Source organism: Terrapene carolina, unplaced genomic scaffold (assembly GCF_002925995.2).
Source record: "Terrapene carolina triunguis isolate 2854851 unplaced genomic scaffold, T_m_triunguis-2.0 Scaffold189, whole genome shotgun sequence".
In the NCBI taxonomy this organism is placed as follows: Eukaryota; Metazoa; Chordata; order Testudines; family Emydidae; genus Terrapene; species Terrapene triunguis.
Window position 1 is genome coordinate 13,651,698 of NW_020664540.1, and position 23,813 is coordinate 13,675,510.

The window sequence follows — 23,813 nt, forward strand, 5'->3', positions numbered from 1 at the left end:
CTGGAGTTGGGGGCGGAGACATGCTTTGGTTACTCTTCACCAGTAGCTGGTGCTGAAATGTTTATATTAGGTTATGCCAGTAAGTTAATCAAGCTATCCTAAAATTAGAACTGTCATGAAACTAGAAACCTTACTCAAGTGCTTTTCTTGGTTTGAGAGACTAGATGAATAATAAACAAGCGTCCTTCTAGTCTGCCTGTTCTGTTCTGGCTGCCAAAAGGAGCCTCTTCCAGCTCATGTAGTGCTTTTTTAGTTATAAATTGGATCATGGTATGTGGAAACTGGGAATAGTCATGTTTGAGTCTTGACTAATATTTTGGCAGTCATGGCCGTCTCTTGCAATTTAGTATGCACTGTGTTAGGGAGATGATGAAAGTTCTGGAATCTTTGCATAGATCTCAATGAGACTTCATGGGTTAGGAACAGCAGAAAAGCAACTGCGTGAGAACAGGGTTGTAATTAACCTTTATTTTGTAATGGTTTGTTTTCTTGAACCATAACCTGTCATTTGTTTACTGAAAAAGTTTTTGTCCATCTTGTAATGCATATTTATCAAGTTTACTATAGTACCTGACTCAGTCTGGGTCTCTGGTGTATTTTGATTACTAGAGCACAGTTTCAGGGCTAGTGTCTCTATCCAGCTATGTGAATTCTTTTTAAAAGAGAGAGTCTTTGTTTTTGATACAGTTTGACATACTTTATGCCTTTTTTATTAACAGTTATTTGGGAAGCTAGCTGATTGGTTAACTAGAGTTCTAGTTGTGGGACAAACCTCGTTTATCTTTTGGATGGTGTTAGACTCGCTAGACTCTCTTGGATCCATGTGCCTAGGGAAAGAGGAGGTGAATATTTAAATTGAATTTTTAATATACAGAAAGGTTAAACAAATCTAGAAAAATCTATAAGACCAAGCACTGGGTGGCCTAGGATCCTAAATTCTCCAGACCTTGGTATAATCATCATCTTTGTATTCGCTTGAGTTACAGCATCTGCTTCATTTTAAGTAGTTGCATTTCAGTCAAATTTGTTGCTGCAGTTTGAACGAACCGGGGCTTTGTTTCTTTAGCCTTCCACAAAAGAGAGAGCCAAGTGTGTCTGAGGTGCTGAGAATGGCTTCAGCTCAAGCTGCCACTACTCAACAGGCAGTAGATGATATAGATTGAAACCGAGGTGTGTTCCTATAGGCATCTGTTTTCCTAAATAGAATACAGAAGCTCCCCGACTTACGCAAGCGTTCCATTCCGGAACGCCTTGTATAAGTCGAATTTTGCGTAAGTCGGGAACGTATCTCTGACAATTACGTGCAAAAAAAAAAAAAAAAGCGTACAGAACTTTTTCCATAAGTGCGAATTTCCGTAAGTTGGGTTTGCGTAACCCAGGGAGCATCTGTATCTTAAATGTAAAGGACTCACCTCACCTATAAAGAGACTGGAGTGTATGTGAGAACTTTATTTTTAAAAAAATGGGGCCAGGCAGTATGTTATAAGAAACATATTGAAATGACTCTGTGTATAAATTGGCCCTATCTTGGATGGGACATGTCCTTTGCATTCTTCGGGCATGTTTTACAGTGTAGAAGTTGCAATACTAATTCATGAAAGAAGCACTGTTGTCCCTGGGGCTTGAGAGACTTATCTCACACCTACCAGCCTGATGACTAAGCTTAGTAGCCAAAGTGCCCTGCCTTGCCACTTGCAGGTTAAAGGAATAAAATGAGGGTTGCAAAGGGAAACGTGGATCAAGGCACGCAGACAAACGATGGAAAAACCTGCTCGCTCTTCTTCTCTGGCTAGAGGCTGAACATCTTAAAATGAAAACTGAGGGGGCGGTGGCAAACTTTTTGAAACTGAGCCTTCTTTCCCACAACCACACACAGGGCTATTGTGGTGTCTTAGAACTTTTTAGGATGGAGAAAACTGGTGAAGGCAAAATATGAATGAGACCAGACCTCTGCTCCTCCCGAAACCAAAACTTCATTTAAATGTTTGGGAACAAATCATCGAGACAGCTGGGCCTCCTGACTTCCTCCTAACCCTTCCCCCACATTTCCAGGCTTCCTCCAGTACCAAGAACTTCTCACTCCCTACAGTCTTTAGACTTGACAGGAGGAGTCCGTTGTTTCCCTGCTGTTTCCTGGGCATTTTCTCTTTACATTTCACATGTTGGGAATTGAACAGTGCAGTCCACGGCTTATTGAGTGCCCTAGTGCTCTCTACCCTTAAAATGGAGGAAGCAGGAGAAGCAGAGAAGTAGCTGGTGACTCGTGGGAGGGTCACAAAGGGTCAAGTCCGCCCCCCCTCCCCCAGCAGTCAAGTGGTCCCCCCAGCAGCCAACTCCGGGCTGGGAGGTGAAGGGGCGGGGCCAGAGCCTCTTCCAGCCATGCTCCCCGGTGCAGCGCAGCATCCCGGATGACTGAGAGAGTGCCTGGCTACAGCAGTAGCAGGCTGCCCCCTGCCCAGGCTCAGTTTCTGAGGACCGTGGCTGAGTGAGCCGGAGGGGGGCCCCCCTCGGCATGTTCAGAGTCGGCTCTTGTCCCCAAAAGCTGCTGTCCCCCCCCCCCCCCCCCCCACACAGAGGTAATGTGGGGAGGAGGCAGGGAGAGCACAGGGGCCCCCGGGCTGGGAGTGGTGGGGGAGAGGAGATGTGGGGAGGTCATGTGTCCTCCCCTTCAGCTGGTGCCCCCCCAGTATGGGGGCGGGGGTACCAGTCGTCGTAAGGAGGCAGAAAGTCGATGAGCGCTATGCTGGGTGGTGAAATGGGAAGCAGGTACGCTGTGGGAGGCCAAAATAGGTGCATCAGTGCTTTAAATATCGGAAGTTTTATGCTGGAATGAGCCTCCTAAACCTTTCTCGAAGTTCACCCATTAGCAACTAAAGTACTTGATTCACTGGAGTGAAATGTAAAATCCAGTGGGGTGGGGATTAGAATTCTGTGGGTTTCACTCCTGTGGATGGCTGCTTCCACATCTCCTTGTGGCTTGGTGGAACACAATATCATGAAGGGCTTCTGTGGACCAGCTGCCATTTGCTGAGTGAAGTGGCCAGTTGTGGAGCTAGCATCCATGACTCCCACAGAGAGGAAACCGAAACCTTTCACTAGACCGACCCCTTTGTAAGGGGCAAGCAAGAGAGACTGCTGTAATAAACCATGTGAAATCAGGTGCCGAAAAGAGATTACATATGGTTGGCTGCTGCTATTTTGTTTAACAAGCATCGTGATTTTTAATTAAATATCAAAGCATTAACTTTCAAAGTAATAAATAACTTTCTTTTACTATTACAGAAGAAAAAACCTTTTTCCATGATTCATGGAAGCTTCTTTTTATAGGCGTTGTTAGTAGGAGCTACCCTGACACTTGTCCCCTATGGAAGTACTTGGATTCAAAAGTCCAAGCTAGTAACCTTATTTTATTTTTCTTGAACAAATCTTCTCTGTAAGAGGGTAATGGAAAATAAGCGTACGTATAATTGTGCAACTCAGTTACTGATCCGGTGGGATCACTCATGCATCAATTTGTTTACTGTACATCATTGTAAGGTGAGGGTTTTAAATCCTGCGGAAGCAAGATTTGGTTGGGGAGGTAAGCAAAGGGACAAGCTGCGTATCTGCGTATTCTGAATATAAGAACCAGGGGCAGCTCTATGTATTTTGCCACCCCAAGCACGGCAGTCAGGCGGCCTTCGGTGGCATGCCTGCGGGAGGTCTGCCGGTCCCCCGTCTTCGGCATACCCGCCGCCAAAGCCGCAGGACCAGCGGACCTCCTGCAGGCATGCCGCCGAAGGCCGCCTGACTGCCGCCCTCACGGCGACCGGCAGGCCGCCCCCGGCACACGCTTGGTGCGCTGGTGCCTGGAGCCGCCCCTGATAAGAACTTCAATATGAGACATGTTCAAAGTACAGAAGATCAGCTTAAGAGCCCAGCTACCTGTGGTGTCCCTTAAACTAAGCACTGTTACCCAAGTGAATTGCAGATCTAATGTAGTAATATCATCAACCTGTCTGGCAGGCCTAAGAAACTGACGCTAAAAGGTTACAAGCAATACTGGTGCACCTTCAAAGATACATCCATTTCCTGCTATAAAAGCAAAGATGAATCCAGTGGGACTCCAGCTCACCAAATGAACTTAAGAGGTAAGAGAGACGCATGCCGTTCTAGTAACGTTATCCAAACAAGTCTGTCGCTGTCACCATTTATTTCTACATTCATTTCTTTTGCTTTACACTTCAGATGTCATTCTCGTGTTGAGTATTAAAGGAAAAGTGACTGAGGTTTCTAAGTATGATGTAAAAATACACTTCTAAATAAGCGATTGTGGTAATAGCATAAATAATGCTGTATGGATCAGAAGGCTTGTGGAAAACTTAGCCTCGGGTGACCAGACGTCCCGATATTTAGTTGTTTTTCCCGCGTCCCAACCGATGTACATTTGTCCCGATGTTTTGGCTCGGGGCTAGAGGTGTACATTGGTGAGCACTCACCTGGGGTCCGAGCAGTGCTGTTTGGGGTGGCTCCTAGGAAACAGCAGGCAGCAGGACCCTGCAGCCCCTAGGCACACGGGTGGCCGTGGGGATTTCTGCATGCTGCGCCTACCACAAGCGCTGGCTCCATCGCGGCCAGTGGGAGCTGCGGGCGCGGACAGGGTGCAGACCCCCCCCCGGGCTGCCCCTGACCCTGGGGCACTGCGTTCTACTCACGTAAGTCCCACCCCCATAGCTTCCAGCCAATGGCGGCAGCTGGAGCCAGTGCTTGTGGCAGGCGCAGCACATGGAGTGGAGACCCCGCTGTCCGCCACTGACCTTAGGAGCTAGAGGAGCCTGCAGGTGCTTCCCAGTGGGTGGGAACCATCCCCCAGGTAAGCGGCGGGGCTGCAGCTGGAGCACTGTGCCTGCGGTTGGGCTGCAAGCGGGAGCCAGGGCCATGTGCTTGTGGCGGGGGCTGGGGCCATGCAGCCCCAACCCGCAGCTTGCAGCAGGGCTGGAGTGGGGGCCGTGAGCCTCCGACCCGCAGCGGGGATGTAGCCGGAGCCAGGGCCCTGTGCCCCCGACCTGTGGCGGGGCTGCGGCGGAAGCCAGGGCCCTGCACCCCCGACCCACGCCAGCGCTGTGTCCCGATCTGGGGCCGTGCGCCCCTGACCCGCAGCTTCCTCAGGCTTTGTATCCCCCTTCCTTCATGGCTCCAGTGGGAGGTGAGCCTGTGGCTGCCCCCCCCATGTGTCCCGATATTTTGTTCTTGTCATCTGGTCACCCTAACTTAGCCTGTTTTCACACAGTAAAAATATTCAAAGTTCACTGTTGAGATCTGCATTTATTTTAATTGGTGGTTCGTGTGTCTGGCTTTTAGAGTGAAGCAAAAATAAGTTAGAGCATATAGGAGCTATATATTTTGTAATCCTATTTTTTTTTTTTTGTGTGTAATGGATTTATTGAAATAAACAAGTTTAGACTTCAGCAAATGAGTTGTAAATAGGTTGCATTTGAAGAGAAAATATTGCTTTCTTCCTCTCCCCTGTTATGTAAGCACACAAGTCTTAGGGCACGTCTTCACTGGCAACGTTAAAGCACTGCCGCGGCAGCTCTTTAACATAGCTTGTGTAGTCATGGCACAGCGCTGAGCGAGCTCTCCCAGCGCTCTAAAAAAACCACCTCCACGAGGGGCGTAGCTACTACCAGCGCTGGTGCACTGTCTACACTGGCACATTACAGCACTGAAACTTGCAGCGCTCTGGGGGGGGGGGGGGAGTTTCACACCCCTGAGCGAGAAAGTTGCAGCATTGTGAAGTGCCAGTGTAGACAAGCCCTTACTCAAACACAGTCTGCAAGACGTGCACATTACGTTTAAAATTCCTAAGGCTGCTGGCCTTTCTTGTATTCAGAAGTCAACTATTCCAGCTCAGAGGGCTATGGAACAGCAGAAGCTACTGACAGCTTTAATTTTTTACCATGAAGGCAACAACAGACAGGCTGCCAAATGACCTCAGACTATAGTTACGGAGATGTGTAGCCTGGAATACCTTTTTGGGAGCTTTTGACGTTGCTGCTTCTGACTGCATTTTAAAAGAATCTTGGAGACTGAGTTGAAATGAAGCCCACGTTAACTTGGATGTTTTCAAGAAACTGGAGTTCTCAAAATGCCTAACATCTAATATAAACGTTTTAAGACTTTTCAGCAACCAAATTTGAAGAAAACTAGCGCCTCACCGCTGAAGATGTAAGCAGCACACCCAACGCACGTAATTTTTACAGAGTGATAGTTTTGGATTAGTGACACCCAACCTGACCCCTGGTTTTGCTGTTATAAGAGAATTATTAGACTAGGTAATTCTATTCAAAATTTTAGTCCATTTGAGAGGAAATGAAGGGTCAAGCAAATTGTGTAATGCCAAATTTAATTGAACTTGTATCGTGTTTTTGTTGTTCTCCCTCAAAATAGATCTTGCTTTTCATTTTTCCTTCCGTCGTCTTGGAGACGATTCACCACAGAATCTGAAATGTTATAGCCTAGATTGTAATTTAAACCGTTCGCTAAATCCCGCAATGTGCTCTTACGTTATCTGCAGTACCACACCCTTTGCAACCAGGCAGACAGCTCTGGCTTTAGTTGCAAGACATCAGCTTACTTCTAACACCATGTTTTGTACTTTTTCCTCTGATTTCCCTTAATTTTTTTACCTGCTTTAAAAACAAAGCATGGTGTACATTCTTCAGCCAGGTTATAACACATCATATCCCTGGGACACTGTTTTAATACTATTAGACTGGAGTGGTTATTTTTTTAGAGCACGTGTCTCCATACACACTAATCACTAGCTCTTTTGTTACAGGGTGCGAGGTTACTCCTGATGTAAACATCTCTGGTCAGAAGTTTAATATCAAACTTCTGATTCCAGTTGCAGATGGTATGAATGAAATCTGGCTTCGCTGTGATAATGTAAGTCTGTGATTGGCATTGTGTTTTCTCGTTGCCCTGAACATACTCCTCCACCACAGCTTGCGTTTTGATAGGCTGCTCATATTCTTTTGAGAGACACACAGCATTGTGCGTATATAGATGTAATGTACAAGACTGGCCCTTAGTCCTTTTCCTTATGTACCGTTGTTATATCCTACACTTTGGTCGGGTTTTTGGCTCATTGTAAGTCTCTTAGTATGTTTCAGTTCGATTCTTGTACTGAAAAATTCGACAGAGCTTTGAACAGAAAAAAGAAAGATTTGCCTTCCTTTTGAGTGCCCCTTTCCCTTTAATTCCAGGAGAAGCAGTACGCACACTGGATGGCAGCCTGCAGGCTAGCTTCCAAGGGCAAGACCATGGCGGACAGCTCGTACAACTTAGAAGTTCAGAATATTCTGTCATTTCTGAAGATGCAGCATTTGAACCCAGATCCACAGTTAATCCCAGAACAAGTCACAACTGACATTAATCCAGAATGTCTGGTTTCACCTCGCTACCTGAAAAAGTACAAGAACAAACAGGTACCGGGGTTTTAGTCATTTTCCAGAAATCTTGCGTTTAACCCAAAGAGTGAAATCCTGGCCCCACTGAAGTCAATGGGAGTTTTGTCATGTCAGTAGATGACTTCAGTGAGGTTAAGATTTCATCCTAGGTACATCAGATGTTGATGCATTTTAACAGAATTTGACAATCCTACTACTTAAATTGTGTGTAAATCTAATTTGTGGTTTTGATCCAATATCAAGTGATTGGAGCATGTGGTCCCAGTGATCTTAACTGTTCGTTTTTATTCAGAGTATGTATGTCAAATTTGCAATGAGATAGCAGACGTTGACAGCCTCCCAGAGTCTGAACAATGGGAGTCAGTTATTTTACGCACATCTTTGGAACTTCTTTTTTGTGTACCATATTATAGAACATCAGTACATTGGTCAATTCCGCGTACCTTTTAATATTAGTGTAATGGTATGTTTGTGGCAGAGTAAATCAATAGCAGGAATTGATTTTAGTTCAGTTTACTTGCACAAAGCTCACGAAGAAATTCTTGGGATTAATTTAGGTTCCCATTGTTTACAAAGTGTTCCATGCAGGCTTTGCTTTAATGTAGTCTGTATTGTTTATTCGCACTGTTCCAACACTTGTAAATAGATGAAATACCAGCCATTGAAAATATATATTTTTAAAGAACTGTGACTTAATTTTTGAGTCGTAATCTATATCTAGTCAGTGCATGGTAGAATCTGATTATTTCTACCACAAAACAAACACATACATGGGTTGCACAAAGTCACACAGTATTTGGCTAAAGTTGCAAAAATAACTAAAGCATTGCTCAGTGTCTCTTTAATGATTTAGTAAACTCAAGTACAATGATTGTTAATCTGTAGTTAAATTACTGTGTCTGAATCTGATCTCTAGAAATCAGAAGGGGGGTTGCCATGCAGAGAAGCGGGAAAATGTAGCTATTTATTGGCACAGTATGATTTCCTGGCAGTGGAATTTCATTTTCAATAGCCCTTATTATTCTCCGAATAAGCCTTTCTATCCATGGGGACGGGGAAGGATTGCATATATAACAAATTATAACATATAAGGCACTGTAGACTTGAGCTTCGTAAAATAGACACTGGGGGAAATATTAACTTGTATTATTTGCCCAGTGTGTTTATATCTTGGTTAAGAAGCAATAGGTGCAACACTGGAGATGGGAGATAGCAGTTAAAGACTTGTAAAAAGCCAGGCCAACAATTCTGAAGCCACAAATCCCTTTAGAAGATTAGTTAAGTATAAATAGATCCTTTTATTTAGAAAGGCAGCAAGAATGTTCCGCAGTTTTGCTCCCTTTGCATTTTATTAGTTTCCTTCTTCTTGGTGTCCTGGAGGTTGTGTAAGTTGCATTGAGACTGTTTATCCCACAGCATCATGTGATGGGGGAGTAATGGAGAATGGAGAAAATGCTGCCCTCAGGGAATTCGTGGAATGTAGACTGCCAGCTAAAAAGGAACACCAAGCTACTGCAATATATTCAGTTGAGGGTAATTTTGAGGGGAAAACTTCTCACCAAGTGCAAATTTATCTGAAATGTACATTTACAATATCCATTGAGCCGTTAAAGATAAATGTCAAGTTTTCACTAACCCATACAGTCTCATTATTGGACTAATGATCTCAATAGGTCAATATAAATGTGAATGTCATTGATCGTGTTAAATATTGTATCAGCTGGATGAGTTGGTCTGCTTAGGGCTGTGGTGATATGGACACTTGGTTTACAAACCAGCCCTCTAACTGGTTCGTGGTTTTACTGTAAACTGACATTTGCAATATTACAGGTTTGCAAATGGATTTAGGAAGTGCTGAGACAGAAACACAATAGGTTCATAGTGTTTAAATATTAATGTGTGAATTCTGATTTGGTTTTGTGGCATTTACTCTGCTCAGAGCAATGAATTTCTGTGGTTTTACATCTAAGAAACCTTCAGTCCAATATAAACAGAAGACTGCGTTGACGGTTGCAGTCCTTAGTGTAGTTGTAGCTTCAGGAAAGATGATGCATAAAGCAGATGGCAATTTTAATTTTTGCTTTCCTTGTGTAATTTTAGAATCTTTGTAGTCACTGAACTGTGTTGAGCACTTTTTAAAAATGTATTCTCTGAGAAGGGTACTATGGGGATATTTTCCTCATATCTAAAGCGACAGAAGCTACTGGGTTTTTAAATGGTAAATGGCTTTGCACACTCTGAAGAGGAGTAAACTTGAGTCTCATTCAACCAAAGACCTTGAAAGAACGCTGAGGATGGGAATTTTCACTCTATTTTTGACTTTGGCCACCGGTGGAATTCTGAAATGCCTATAAAACATACATAAATCATTCTAGATGAATGAGACATTCCTGATTTTTGATGGCTGTAGAATGAGTGATGGTTCTATATTTCCTTGTTCCCTTTTTCATGCTTGCATTCACTTTTTGCTGTTTTCCTTCCTCAGAAAATTTGCATGTTTTTTGCTTGAACTTCAGTTTGCAGATAATTTGCACTTTTTTCTTTGCTTTGTTGCCATATTTCTGATTGCTTTTTTTTTCTTTCTGCTTCCTTTTCCTTTATTCGCATTGTCATCTACAGCCAGGCTATATAAGAGACTTGGTAAGTGCTAGTAAAAATAAATCAATTAAAATTCAGATAAATTTAATTTAAAAAATAGTTTAAAACCCTTTCACATGGAGAGTAGCCCTAAAACAAAACACCTAGAGGAACATAATTCTTTTAGTTTTAATGATGATCCCCAGTGATGTTTATGCTGTCAATCTGCTAATAAGAATCCTTTATACTAGAAATGTACATTTCAGGAGTTGATTCTCATTGTGCATCTTAAAACTGAATGTGTGCCCAAAACAGTTGGAATCTATAATCATACCTGGTATATAAAAATAATACGCACAAATATTTAGTGGTGCTTAGGTAAAAGCAGCTATTTTCTGTGACATACTCCATTTCATGTCCGATGACGTATGATGCAGTTTAGAAACTGCAGAACATCTGTTTGACAGTGTAATTGACTTACTAAAATTCCCAACAGGGAGTCTGACATTTTATGCATGGTTTTGGGTGTGTAGGTTTTTTGGTTTGGTTATGGTCTTGGGTGGAGGCGTGGTTTTCACAATATTTCAAACGTACAACGGTTGCCTGAAGACTGTGTCTAATCACATTCAGATCACAGCCAGGATATTGGAGGCCCATCAGAATGTAGCTCAGATGAGTCTAATTGAAGCCAAGATGCGATTTATTCAAGCTTGGCAGTCTCTACCGGAATTTGGCATCACACACTTTATTGCAAGGTCAGTGGTTCTGCTTAAGTAATAAGGTAAAATTTCATGTACAAATGTGTAGATTATTCTCTTATATTTGAAGCTACCATGAGATATTCCTAGCTGGGAACGGTGTAGTTTAGACAGAAACAACTTCTTACAACTTCACACGCAACATTATTTGCCTATAATAGTTAGAATTTGATTTAAATGTCCGGGGAGGGATTTTAATCTATTGCTGCATTTATTGATTCTCTCTGTCGCTCTGAAGTAATAAGTTGCGTCAGCACTGGAAAGAAAAAATTAAAATTACATTGGTTCAGCTTGTTTTATGAGTCAGTTCAATCATTGAACGCACAACATTTCTACCTATGTGTAAGGTTTCCCTTTTCTAAATCTAAATGTCGTAGATTCCAAGGGGGCAAGAAAGAAGAGCTGATTGGAATTGCCTACAACAGACTGATCAGAATGGATGCAAGCACAGGAGATGCAATTAAAACGTGGCGATTCAGCAACATGAAACAGTGGAACGTAAACTGGGAAATAAAAATGGTAAGCAAGGCCGCATTTACAGAGCTGGGGAGACACTGTTATTTGCCCAAATGTCCATTGTAAGACGTCTTTTTGATAAGAACTACACATGACTTAGATTTAGCCTGAGGGTTCCTCCTGATTTTGTTACATGGGAGGACACTGCTTGGTTTCATAAACTATTTCTTTCTCTCCTTCGAGTTCAAAATTTCTTTTTAAACTATTTACAGTTTGTGTAGGGTTTTTGAGTGCAGTTCAGTCTTGTGTGAGCTAATTCATTTACAGCATCCCCAAGAATTTCTTATACGCTATAAGGAATCCACTTAAGATTTTATTACTTTCTTGGAAATAAGGACTGTATCACACCTCCCGCACCTAGGTGGGCCTGGTGATTGTCTAGATTGGGTGGTTATGTGTCTCGGTGATCCAGTAAAGTTTTCTGATTTTATTTTTTTATGAAGCTATTTCTAGGAAGACATTTAGCTCTAATGTATAATCAATGTTTATCATTTGGGGACCTATCCTACTTCAGTTAAAGTCAGCAAAAAGGCTCCTTCTGACTCCAACAGGAGAATCTTTAAAAAACAGTGTCTAAAAACTATTTGGTGACCTTTTTTCACTAAACCCCAATTAGACGCTTATTACTCAGCAGATGTTTCTAGTCTGTGTGCAAATACGCAGCCCGATACCTAAGCATAATCAAATTTCTGGGCTAAGAGGGTAATACGGGACTGCTCACTGCGTACAGCTAAATTACCTAGATTTTGTTTTGTTTTAGTTTTCACTTTTTTATTTGCAGCCCAACTTAGCGTTCGGTGGAACTAACGGGCAGTCCATATCAGATGCTGTTGTGTAAACATTGAGCTGGTCCTCTAACCAGCTTTTACTCGCACAGGCACAAACTCCCACCAGCACTTTGCAGGTGCAATGCCTGGTTAAAACTTCCCGCTGTTGTGGTGGATTCTTTAAAGGGCACATGCCTGTGAATACCCAAGCACAATTAGAGGCTGAGGGCTGAAAATATGTCCCAGTAGCTTTTAATTTTGGGGCGGTTTGGATTTTTTTAACCAGTTCCTTAAGCCACAGTACAGTAACTCCTCACTTAATGTCCTCCCGCTTAACATTGTTTTGAAGTGACGTCACTGCTCCATTAGGGAACATGGTCGTTTAAAGTTGTGCAATGCTCCCTTCTAACGTTGTTTGGCTGACTTTATAAGGGAGCGTTGCACAAGTTCCTCTTCTCCCTCCCTCCCTTCCTCCCTCCCAGCTTTGTTTGGCGGCGCTTAGGACTTCCTGGGAGGGAGGGAGCGAGCAGGGAAGCTGCCCCCCCCCCCAGAACACAGGGGCTTTAGGGGCTGCAGGGCCCTGGGCTAAGGGGGGCCCTGGCCTGCAGCTCTAAAGCCCCTTTTGGAATGCGGCCCTGCGAGCACGGGCCAGAGGACTCAGGCGGAGCAGGGGCAGCCGCGCAGCCAGTGGCGCTTTGAAGAGGAAAGCGCCGCTTCTCTCCGGCCATTGGCTGCGCGGCTGCCCCTGCGCCTCCTGAGTCCTCCAGCCTGTGCTCGCAGGGCCGCATTCCGAAAGGGGCTTTAGAGCTGCAGGCCAGGGCCCTGGGGCCCCCCTTAGCCCAGGGCCCTGCAGCCCCTACGTTCTGGGTGGCCCTACCTGCCTGGGGGGGGGGGAAGGGGGCAGCTCCCAGAATTGCGGCCATGGGGCAGTGCCGCGCTGCGCAGAGCCACCTGCACACCCCCTGCACCAAACAGGAGCTGCTCCAGGGAAGTGCTCTGCACCTCCTGCCTGCCCCAGCCCTGAGCCTCCTCCCACACCCCCACCCTGAGCTTCCTCCCGTGCCCTAACTCCCTCCCAGACCCGGCACCCCCAGCCCTGAGCCCCAGGGGTAAGCCAGGGGCACCTCCCCACCACAGTACAGTACTGTACAGTGTATAATGCCTTTTGTCTGCCCCCCAAAAAAATTTCCTTGGAACCTAACCCCCCACATTTACATTAAATCTTATGGGAAAATTGGATTCGTTTCACATCATTTCACTTAAAGTTGCATTTTTCAGGAACATAACTACAACGTTAAGTGAGGAGTTACTGTATCTCCGGTGGTTCAGACCAGATGCTCTGCAAGGAACTTGTTGGCTTCGCTTATCCCAGAGTCTGACTGGCGTGGGCTAGCAACCCTACTGGCCTCAAGAGTTAATAAACAGTGCGTCACTGGAAGGAGATTTTTCTGAAGACTTCAAATGAGAGACTTTGTTAATAGAACCACAATAGGCTTCTTGGGGGAAACTAGTAATTTGGGGGGCAACTCCTTCCCCCTAATAGTTCTCTATCCAATCATTTTTTCTCTTCAGAAAATAGACACAGAATGTCAAGCATGAAAATTTAAACAGTTGTTTGCTACAAGGGAGACTTATTCCATTGGGGCAAAGGAGTTTTAAAATGTTTGGACAAGAAAAATATTTGCTTCATCTTAAGCTACATAACTGTGTTTGCTTAGACAATACAGAATACATCTGGGCTAATGGAGAAGCATAGAAATATGGAGAGGGGGAACTCCTGAAGTTGGTCTAATTTAACACGACCATCTTGTTGATCCTAATCCAGTGTGTTTTGCGCTGTAGGTTACCGTAGAGTTTGCAGATGATGTAAGGGTGTCCTTCATTTGCACTGAGGTGGATTGCAAAGTGGTTCATGAATTCATTGGTGGCTACATCTTCTTGTCAACGCGAGCAAAGGACCAGAATGAAAGTTTAGACGAAGAGATGTTCTACAAACTTACCAGCGGTTGGGTGTGAGTTCGATGTACTGTATACTGAGAGAAACCCCGTGGCCATATTAATATTTAACTTTAAAAGCTGTTATTTGAAATATGCTGCTTAATAAAGTAAGCTTGAAATGTATCTTTTTTTTTTTTTTTTAAATCATGGACATTTTTGCATTACCAGACCAGTTAATGTATGTGCACTAACGAGCACTTCCGTTAATCTGCTATGAAGAGACAGTTTAGAGGCTACATAATGTAGCAAATTCTGCCTCTGGTCTTTACACAATGGGCAGATCACGATCAGATTTGACTGATAGCCAAATTATAAAGAGAACTCTAAGCCATCTACTATAAAGCTATCCAGGGCTTAAACTATATGAAGTCTATTTATCATGTTTAATGCATGTTTTTTCTTTAGTGTTTTTTTTAATACTGTAAATTTGACGACCTGTTTTTGAAGTCCTCCTCCCTTTGAGTAGAATTTTGATCTCTATTTTCACACTACATGAATCAGGACAGTTGCAGATGCCTGACGTTATTTTGAAGATAGTTGTGTGGGGCCTTGAAGAACAGTCCTCTGTTAATCTGTTATAGTTTGGTTTATGTGTTAACTTTTTCCTTTGGATAATCGTTTATATTGTCTCTTTTTTTCTTTTCTTTTTTTTACTCTTACACTGTATTGTATTACAACACTCTTAGTACTCACCAGCATACTCAGTCTGCCTATGATATGCAAATTTTTTCATTACAATATGAAGTAAAGGTCTATGAAGTATAGGTTTTGTGTAACTTATGTAAAAACACAAATTTTATAAAATTGTACAGTTTTTTTAACTAGTCTCACAAGCCAGCTAGAATTTTGCATAGATCTAGTGTGTCAGCATTAACTATATAGTGCTTTTAAAAGATATGGATAGCAATTTAGAAAAAAAAATTGCCGTACAATACATTTTTATCTAAGTTAAGTATGACTTTATTATAGTTGTGCCACACTGTCCTTAATAACTCTAATGCCTGGAGTCTGGGTGTCCCCATACGTTGCACCGGTGCAGAATTAACACTATTAAGGGAGCTCAGGCCCCGCCCAATGCCAAGGAATAACCAGTATTGTGTTCCGATAGTCTGTGGGTTAAAGACTATGTACAAATGCATTTTATTTTAAATAAAAGTCAAACCTTTTATTTAATGTTCAGTTTCCACTTCTGGTTCTTGTGCCTTGTGTAGAGTAATCTTCATTTCATACCCTACCAAATAGATTTACTGGAACGTTCTATAGGATTTCACAGGTTGTCCCTGTTGCTAATAACTTGTCCAGTTGCATAAGAAATCAAACCTTTTGCTGTGATCCCATCCTAGCTCACAAGCCAAGTGTTGTCTGGGTGGGTCAGTACTTGGATGGATCACCTTCAGGGCAAGCCCAGGTGCTCTAGAAACTAGTACTGGTGATTAGGTAGGTAGCGCTCTTCTCCTCCATGCCAGTACTGAACAGATATTGCAGCGTGGTACTGCGGGGGGACTTTTTGCTGCTAGACAGTGGTGGTGTCTTTCAGACGAAATGTGAAATGGATGTCTTGGCTATGGTCACTAAGGACTTGTCTCCACTTCAAAGTTAACTCGAGTGTTGTCCCTAACTCCAGTCCCATCCCCACACACAAACCCTTAACTCAAGGTGCAGTGGTGCTTGAGTTGGCTGGCCTGTCATGGGGTGTAGCCTGAAGCCCGAGTCAGCAGCTGGTGAGCTGTGCTAATACAACCTCTCTGCAGTGTGGATGCAGGCTAGCTCCACTCAAATGCCACTGGTCCTGCAGTGCCTTCCTGCAGTTTCCCATGCGACAAGCACAGACAAGTTCTCCTACAACTTACCAGCCAACAATTCAGAGGGACTCCGCTTCCTGCAGCACGAAGAACCATGGATATGCCCCCAGAAGTCTTAGCACCACAGATGAATGAGTACAGCACCAGTGTGGATGCAGCGGCTCTAGTGTTCCTTCCCACTGTAGCCACTCTCTCAAGCTAGGCTAACTTGAGAGGAGTAACAGAGGGTCCTGTGGCACCTTTAAGACTAACAAGTATTGGAGCATAAGCTTTCGTGGGTGAATGCCCACTTCATCAGACGCAAGACGCAAGAGAGGAGTGACTCCAGGGTAGGTAACTCGAGTTAACTCTGCAGAGAAGACATTCCCTCAGTATCCTGCACCATTAGCCAGGTGGTTGGGTGTGTTAACCCCCACTGTCCCGCCTCCCTAAATGCCCCCTGCATTTCCAGTGGGCTACAGTGTTCTTTTCTGATCATACGCTGATATGTAGCATTGCCATATGCGGTGAAGGAGCTGCTGCATTTCACAGTCACTGATCCTTGTAAACCACTTACCCGCCTCCTGTGTGTGTTGGGAGTGTTAATTATTGTTTGTGACGTGCTTGGAGGTCTCAAGAAGGAGTGCTTATTCGTTCCTGGCTGCTGGCATGTTTGCAGCCACCAAATGCTCACAACGCTGCTCACAGAAGCCCACAGCTCCCCCACTCCAGCAAATATCAGACCGTCTGCACTACTCTGGTGGCTTCTGCTGTACTCTCCTCCCAGGCCCATGTGTGGCAGTCTCCTGGCAAAGGGTAAAGAGGCTGGGCTGGAAATCTTGTGCCGTAGTGACCTCTCCATGAGCACAGGCAACAGGAGAGGAGGAGCTCTGCCTGGATGACAGTGCTCTGTCAAAGTCCAGGCGTCAAAAAAAAAAAAATCATGGCTGAGGGCAGGGGAGATTGGGGGAGAGAGATGAAGAATCTGGGGGTGATAGCGGATCACAAACTGAATGAGTGAATAATGTGATGCAGCTGCAAAAAAGGCTAATACCATTCTGGGGTGTCTTAACAGGAGTGTCCTATGTAAGGCCCAGGAGATGGCTCTTCCGCTCTACTCAGCACTGGTGAGGCTCAGCTGGAGGAGTGTGTCCAGATCTGGGCACCGCAATTTAGGAAAGATGTGGACAAATTAGAGAGTCCGAAGAAGAGCAACAAAAATGGCAAAAGGTTTAGAAAACCTGACCTATGAGGAAAGGTTGGGAAAACTGGGCATGTTTAGTCTTGAGAAAAGAAGCCTGAGGGGGGACCTGATAATCTTCAAACATGTCAAGGACTGTTATAAAGAGAAGGGTGATCAGTTATTCTCCATGTCCACTGGTGGTAGGACAAGAAGTCCTGGCCTTAATCTGCAGCAAGGGAGAGCTCGGTTAGATATTAGGAAAAACTTTCTAACTGTCAGGGTCGTTAAGCACTAAAATAAGCTTCTAAGGGAGTTTGTGGAGTCGCCATCACAGGAAGCTTTTAAAAACAAGTTAGACGAACACCTGTCAGGGATGGTCTAGGTTTACTTGGTCCTGCTTCAGCACGGCGGGGGGGGATTTGATGACCTCTCAAGGTCCAATCTAGTCCTACATTTCTATGATCCTATGAAGACTGGAGGGCTAGAGAAAGTCAAGGATACAGAGCAGGGTGGAGGAACAGCTGAGGCAGAAGGCAATAAGGCTAAAGAATAAAAGGCACAGTTCAGGAGGGGGAAGGGGCAAAGGAAAGAATTTAATACAAGGGAGAATTAAAACAATGGTCAAGGAGTGAAGAAAATAAAGTGAGAATGAAAGAGGAGAACAGGTAAAAGCAAGACCTAGCTACCCTGTGGTGACTACAAGTGAAATGAGCTTAAACACCTCATCGCTCATGTGCAGATATGTAAATACCTGTAACAACGGTGTGCAGCCCCCTGGCTCCTGGCAAGCTGCTAGCACGGTCCTTGGTGGTGCAAAGATTGTCACGCTGGCTTAGACCTCCAGGCACCGAGATCTGGAGAAATTCTGGCTCCTGCTCTCTGTGGAAAAGGGCTGGAGAGATTCCCCACCTGTGCACACAACACCCTGCCTGCCGCCCACAGGCACACACAAGCACCTTTTACTGGTAAAGAGCCTGCTACCGTGTTCTCCCTTCCGCCTTATTCCAGAGACCCGCAGCCTGAGGCAGGGCAAACAGTAGCTGCCTCCATGTCCATTAGCATCTTAGCTTGGCAACCATATTTGCGGGCTGCTGGGAGCACAACCTCGCCCATGGGCCACCCAAGCTCCTTCATGCTTCTTCCTCTTCCCCCACTGTGGTGAGCAAGCCAGAGGCTAAGAGATGCCCCTCTCCGGAGGTGCCAAAAGGGAGCACTGCTGCAGCTATTCTCTGCCAGAAGAAGGGGCTCTTGAGTCGGGATGGAGGTTCCATATCCACGCCCCCCCCCGCACCCCCCCAGCACAGACTTTGCCAGGAATGCCTCTGCAAATTCAGGCCAGTCCTCTGACTTTAGAGCGCTTCAGACGGAGTGCTCCTCAGGGGTAAGTAAAGCAATTCCCCACCCCAGGTCAGCCTCTCTCTCTAAAAGGAAAAGCTCCAGGGTCTTCTCCCATAGTTTGATCACCTGAGTGACTCGCCAGGAACGTGGCCTGCTAGTCCATTCTCCTGCCCAAGAGGAGGATCAGGGCAGTGACAAGATCTCGATCTTGCATTGCCTCACCAGTGACGGATCAGAGGATGAGCATCATGAAAGCACCAGACCTATGAGCTAAGCCCCAAGTGGTGCTAAGCTTTGATTTTTTTTTTTTTTTCCACCAGCACCACCCATCGTTCATGTTCCTGAGCATCGAATCTACGTGTGTTCAAACCCCTTCAAAAGGGGGTGGCAATACAACGAGCAATTAGTGGCATGCGTGATCCGATAGATCTTGCTCTGGTAGATGCTGGATTAAATACCATGTGCAGTAAGGCCAGGTAGAGGAGGGCACTTAAGAGCGTGAATGTAGTGTGTTAGTCCTAACCCTGATCCCTCTCTCTGCCTTTTTAGACCGTGAGCTCCCTGGGGCAGGGACCGTTGCTGCGTCCGTACAGCACCTGGATCTGGGCTGCATCTGCTACTGCGTGTGAAATAGTAACTAATCGGGAGAGGGGGAAAGTAAAAGTCATTGTGTAAGGAGGCCTGTTCCTGTCCATACGCTTGTCGGCGTTTGCTTTCCCTGAGTGTGAGGGGCGCTCTCGCTCTTGGCAAGCGTGTAACTGGAGGTACTGTGCAGAATACTGCTTCCTTGTAAGGCTTGTAGGCTGTTGAGCTTCCTCCGGTTAAACCCTGTATGCACAAATGGGGCCTGGAGGAATGAGGAAGCCTTTTAACAGCCAGCTGGGAGCTGCAAGCGTAGCAAAGCAATGTCCTACAATGCACCAGCTAATACATTAAATATTAGCATTTTAGTGTCTCTATGGAAAACACACCAATCTGGGCATGCTGGACAGCCTGCTGTAGCTGATTCTGGTCTGTCGTCCTTCTCCCGTTTTATGTTGCTGTCAAGAGCCCCTGGCCAGTCCTTGGGGAAAGGCAAAGGGCTTTACGCCTCATCATTTGTCTTCTGATTCCTCACCCACCAGCTCAAATTCTTATGTCACTTACCTGTCCCGGTTGCCCCTCCTACAAGGGCCTAGGTGTTTCCAGCTCCGCTGCATAAAAGCATTCCACCACACACTTCACACACAGCTGCAACTGGTGACTCCTAAGACCCCTGTTAAAATTAATTTATGCATATGCGTCTGCCTTGGCTAGAACTGTATCCTTCCCACCCATCCCCCCCGCCAGCTGTTCTGCTCTGGCTAAATCCTTCATTGCAAGCTCTCCGGACAAGACTGTTTTGTCTGTGCAGTGCTTAGTACAAGGGGGCGGGCCTGTCATTTGCTGCCAAGCTTCCAATGACCTGCCATTGCAGATACACATGGTGGCATGCATCTTGGAAGGGAAGGTGTCAGGCTGCAAGCTGCTGCCGTTGAGACGGTGCAGCCCTTTCCAAAATGGAATGAGAGCGAGAAGGACTACCTCGTCAGGTCATTCATTACCGGCCCCCTAAACTGCCACAACTGTGCCTGTGACTTGCTGCCAGATTCCTTACGCCACCTGGCATTCAAAACAAGTTACCGTGTGTTGACAGCCTGGGGTATTTCACCTCCATCCCAGCCCATCAATGGAGGTCTGATGTTTCCACGCTGTAAAGAAAATGTTTTGATGAAAGGATTCAGTTACTCTTTGTTTCTGCCAGACCAATACAATACAGGCTTACATTTTAAAAAAAAAAGTGACCTCAACTCTCTGCAAAACAACTCACCGTAATTTTTTTACATGCTACGATTATAACCTCCTGATATAATTATTTTTTGCAAGGACTTTTCAATATGACCATCTCCCTGGCATAAGTGCACCAAGTTCAATGCTAATTATATTTGTGCGAGGGAAAAAATGATCTACTTTCAAGCCAGACTTAAAATGTTATGGGGTAAACATTACATTTTATCCTTTCAATTGGTAGCATAATGAAATTTAAATACAATGTTATTAGTATGATGAGTAAAGATCGGTGCAATGGAAGGGAAAATAATACTTCCTGATTAGGACAAAACTCAGTTTACAAAACTATAATAATAATTGTGAAAGCCTCTTATAAGACATTTACAAAATTAATGTATTCAGAGACTAGCCGGATTGCTATAGATTTATAATAAAAGATCTTGAGTACCTAGTAATATTGCACTATCATCTCCTCTGCATGCCATTTGGTCCAAGGAAGAATGCATCATAGTTATGAAGTCCATTCTCAAAACTAATTTCCTTAATACAGCAAAGTATTTGTTAAAGCGGAACCCATTTGATGGTTCCCAAAGCATGTGGTCTTTCCAATGGTTTCTTGATGCAATTGCATTTGCAGAACCACGCACTGTGGCATGTGGTAGGTTTCTTTTTTTGTTGGTCTTCAAAGGAAAAATACTTCTAAGTCAATAGAGGTTCCCTCTAGCAACAGCAAATCAACAAAATCGAAACCTGTGAAATGAGACCTCCCTCAGGAAAATGGGTATCAGAAATATTGGATTCTCTCACTGGACAGTGGAAAACTGGACTCTTCAGTATGTTTGATAGTTGGTTGGTCCTACACAGTCTTCTCCAAGTAACTGATCTGTAGGACTATGTATGATATGTAAGCTGTGGCTTTGTTGTGCTGACAGGCACTCGCTCCATTGAATGCAACTACATAATTAGTCTTGATAGCTCTAGCAAACACATCTTCACTTGCACCGACTACTGATTAATAACACCTGTTTTTTCCATGTTAGCCTTCATGTGATTAACAAATTCATGTCTACGCTAAAAGGAAATCTCCCACTTCTTCTTTCTCAACGCAAAGCAGTCAACCATTTGGACATGCAATCTTCATTTGTAGTTCATATTGGCACAAAAGTAAGTGGGGGGGAAAAACCCAAATACAGGGTGATGTTAAAATATGGTGGTCATTGAGTGTTCTGTGCCATACCAAAGAATTTATTCAAAGCTGCTGGAAAAAGTCCATCTCTGCCTGCACAGTTCCACCATCTTCATCTGAAATGAGCTAGTGTGTGAATTTGTTACTATTTACCTGCAAAACTTGGCGGTTGTATAAATGCAAAGGATAAGCAATAATAGAAATCATCCAGCTTTATTATCATTATGGTAGTGCCTAAAGGCTCTAACTGAGATCCGTGCCGCACTGTGCTAGGTGCAATAAAACCAGTTCCGGCCCGAAGGAACTTAAATAAGGTGGGAGGAGAAACAAAGACAGGAAGTGACGTGTCCAAGGTTACACAGCAGGTTAGTGGCAGAGTTGGATCTCCTGACCCCTAATCCTGTGCTCTACCCACTATACGACACTGCCTCATTTCAAATGAAAGTAGTGTTTCTAATTTACTAGTTTTGACTCTAGATAGAGACACCCAGTCCCTAATGTTGTCCATTTACTAACTGAATTTCCTTGTCATTAAATATACTAAAGTACTAAAGAAGTTATCTCAATGAAGCTATCAAAGAAGCCAATTAAGCTAATAATTACCTCCCCATTGCAATCTTTTTTCTTTTTTTTTAAATCTAAAACTGGGATTGCAGAAGTGTCATTGAATAAACTCTACTGGCCAAAATAACACAAGCTGCAGCTGTTCCTTTTTCACACAACTTTGGGATCCAAACCGGGATCACAAAACAAACATAAGAGAGATCTGATGGCTACACCAGCTGGGGGAAAAGCCTGGCTCAGAATGGAAAGATGATTCCAGTAAGTGTGTACGATGCAATCAAGCCAGACAGTAGGCGCATTGTGAGGAGCGAGCAGACAGGAAGCTCTATGAAAAGGCCACTCCACGATTAATCTGGAGGTTCTGCTGTCTGGCCACATATGGGGGCGTGAAGTGAGAGGAATAAATCAAGTGATCAGTGTGTGGTCCTGATGGAACTTTGCTTCCTGCTCAATATGCAGACAGGATGTGCATTAGCAGATAGATACCACCATGCCCACCGATGAGAGAGGTGGTTATTCTTGGAAAGGAGAGCCTGGTCCACTTTCCAAAACCCTCTGGGGATGGCAGTGAGGAGCCCCCTAGAAGTTCACTCTACTTTCTGAAGATGGCACAATTCTCTCACATGCTCATGGTCGGGAACTCCAGAGAGCTCCTTTGCTTCACCTTGCTGTAGGATGGCGCCTTCTTTTACCTGTACCCTGGGAGAAGATGTCTGGTGTTACATGGCTTTTAAATCTGGAAGACAAAAGCAGAAGACGACCCAATGATTGGCAGTTGATGCTAGACAAATTAGAAATACGGGCCAATTTTTTAACAGTGATAGGAATTAGCCATTGGCACAGATTACCAAGGGAGGTGGTAGGTCATCCATCAGTGGCAATCTTTAAATCAAGGCTGGATGTCTTTGTAAAAGACATGCTGTAGTTCAGCCTTACTTTTTGGGCCAGATGCAGGGCAGACTTCTCCAGCCTGAATTATGCAGGAGGTTAGATTAGACAATGCCAAGGTCCTTACAGGTGATGGAATTTTAAAATTGAAATATGGAATGATAAAGAGGGGAAAGGGATTTTCTGCTAGATACCAACATCTGACCTTTCTTATATGCAGATATTAATAAAGTACAACTGTGCCATGTCTTATTAGTCAGCAGGACTTTCACAGGGAACTGCTGAGCATCTCTCTTTGGTACTATAGAGAACCTTCAGGAGTTAAACTTTTTGGTGTCTTATTTTAAAAGGAAAAATGTAATTACTTTTCCTGTCACTAATTAATCCCCAACTGATTTGTGTACAGCACTCTGGGATCTCCCTGATCCTATCACCAAGCTGTAAAAAATATGTTGTGAGGGCAACTTCTCTCTTGACTGACTAACTCTGTGCCACCACTGCCATTCCCTGTGCTACAACAGCTACTCTGCCATTTGTGCTCATGCTTGCTCCATGAGAGAGAGAGAGAGAGAGAGAGAGAGAGAGAGAGAATCACCCTGCCAATTCGGAGTGGAGACGTAGGCTTATTGAGCCGTGAGGCAAGTTTGATTTTTAGTTTAAAGGGGGCAAGTACAAATATTTCCCCGGGGGAATGCAGCTACCAGATAAACCGTGTATAACAGAAAAGACCTGTGCAACTTTAATCACTGGGGTCTCTGCACCATAGTGAGTGGCACCAGCTGGTCTAGGTGTAATGTTGACTCACATGGGGCGACAGCAGTGGGGATCAAACCTGGGACCTCAATGCACAAGCTAAAAGGAGACACATGTCACTTAGCTCAGGCTGTAGCCGACTCATCACTCTCTAGCTGGCCAGCCTAGCCACTAGAGGGGGAGATGCACCACACTAAGCAGGAGGTTTCAGCCTCTCACTGGGTGTAAACAAACCTCCCCAAGT

The 23,813-nt window shown here is 44.5% G+C and overlaps 1 protein-coding gene across 4 annotated transcripts in view; it reads left to right on the forward strand.

The window, feature by feature from the left end:
- The window catches only part of FERMT2 (fermitin family member 2), a 97,447-nt gene extending 82,207 nt beyond the window's left edge, over positions 1-15,240 (forward strand). For 2 of the 4 annotated variants that reach the window (XM_026654323.2, XM_026654325.2), the window contains 7 exons: positions 4,006-4,130; positions 6,821-6,927; positions 7,248-7,469; positions 10,071-10,091; positions 10,659-10,783; positions 11,164-11,305; positions 13,912-15,240. In XM_026654323.2, coding sequence (XP_026510108.1) covers positions 4,006-4,130; positions 6,821-6,927; positions 7,248-7,469; positions 10,071-10,091; positions 10,659-10,783; positions 11,164-11,305; positions 13,912-14,085 — 916 coding nt within the window. In that variant the 3' untranslated portion in view covers positions 14,086-15,240. The remainder of the gene's footprint in view (positions 1-4,005; positions 4,131-6,820; positions 6,928-7,247; positions 7,470-10,070; positions 10,092-10,658; positions 10,784-11,163; positions 11,306-13,911) is intronic. The other 2 variants (XM_026654324.2, XM_026654326.2) reach the window with 1 other exon arrangement.
- Positions 15,241-23,813: the final 8,573 nt, after the last annotated feature.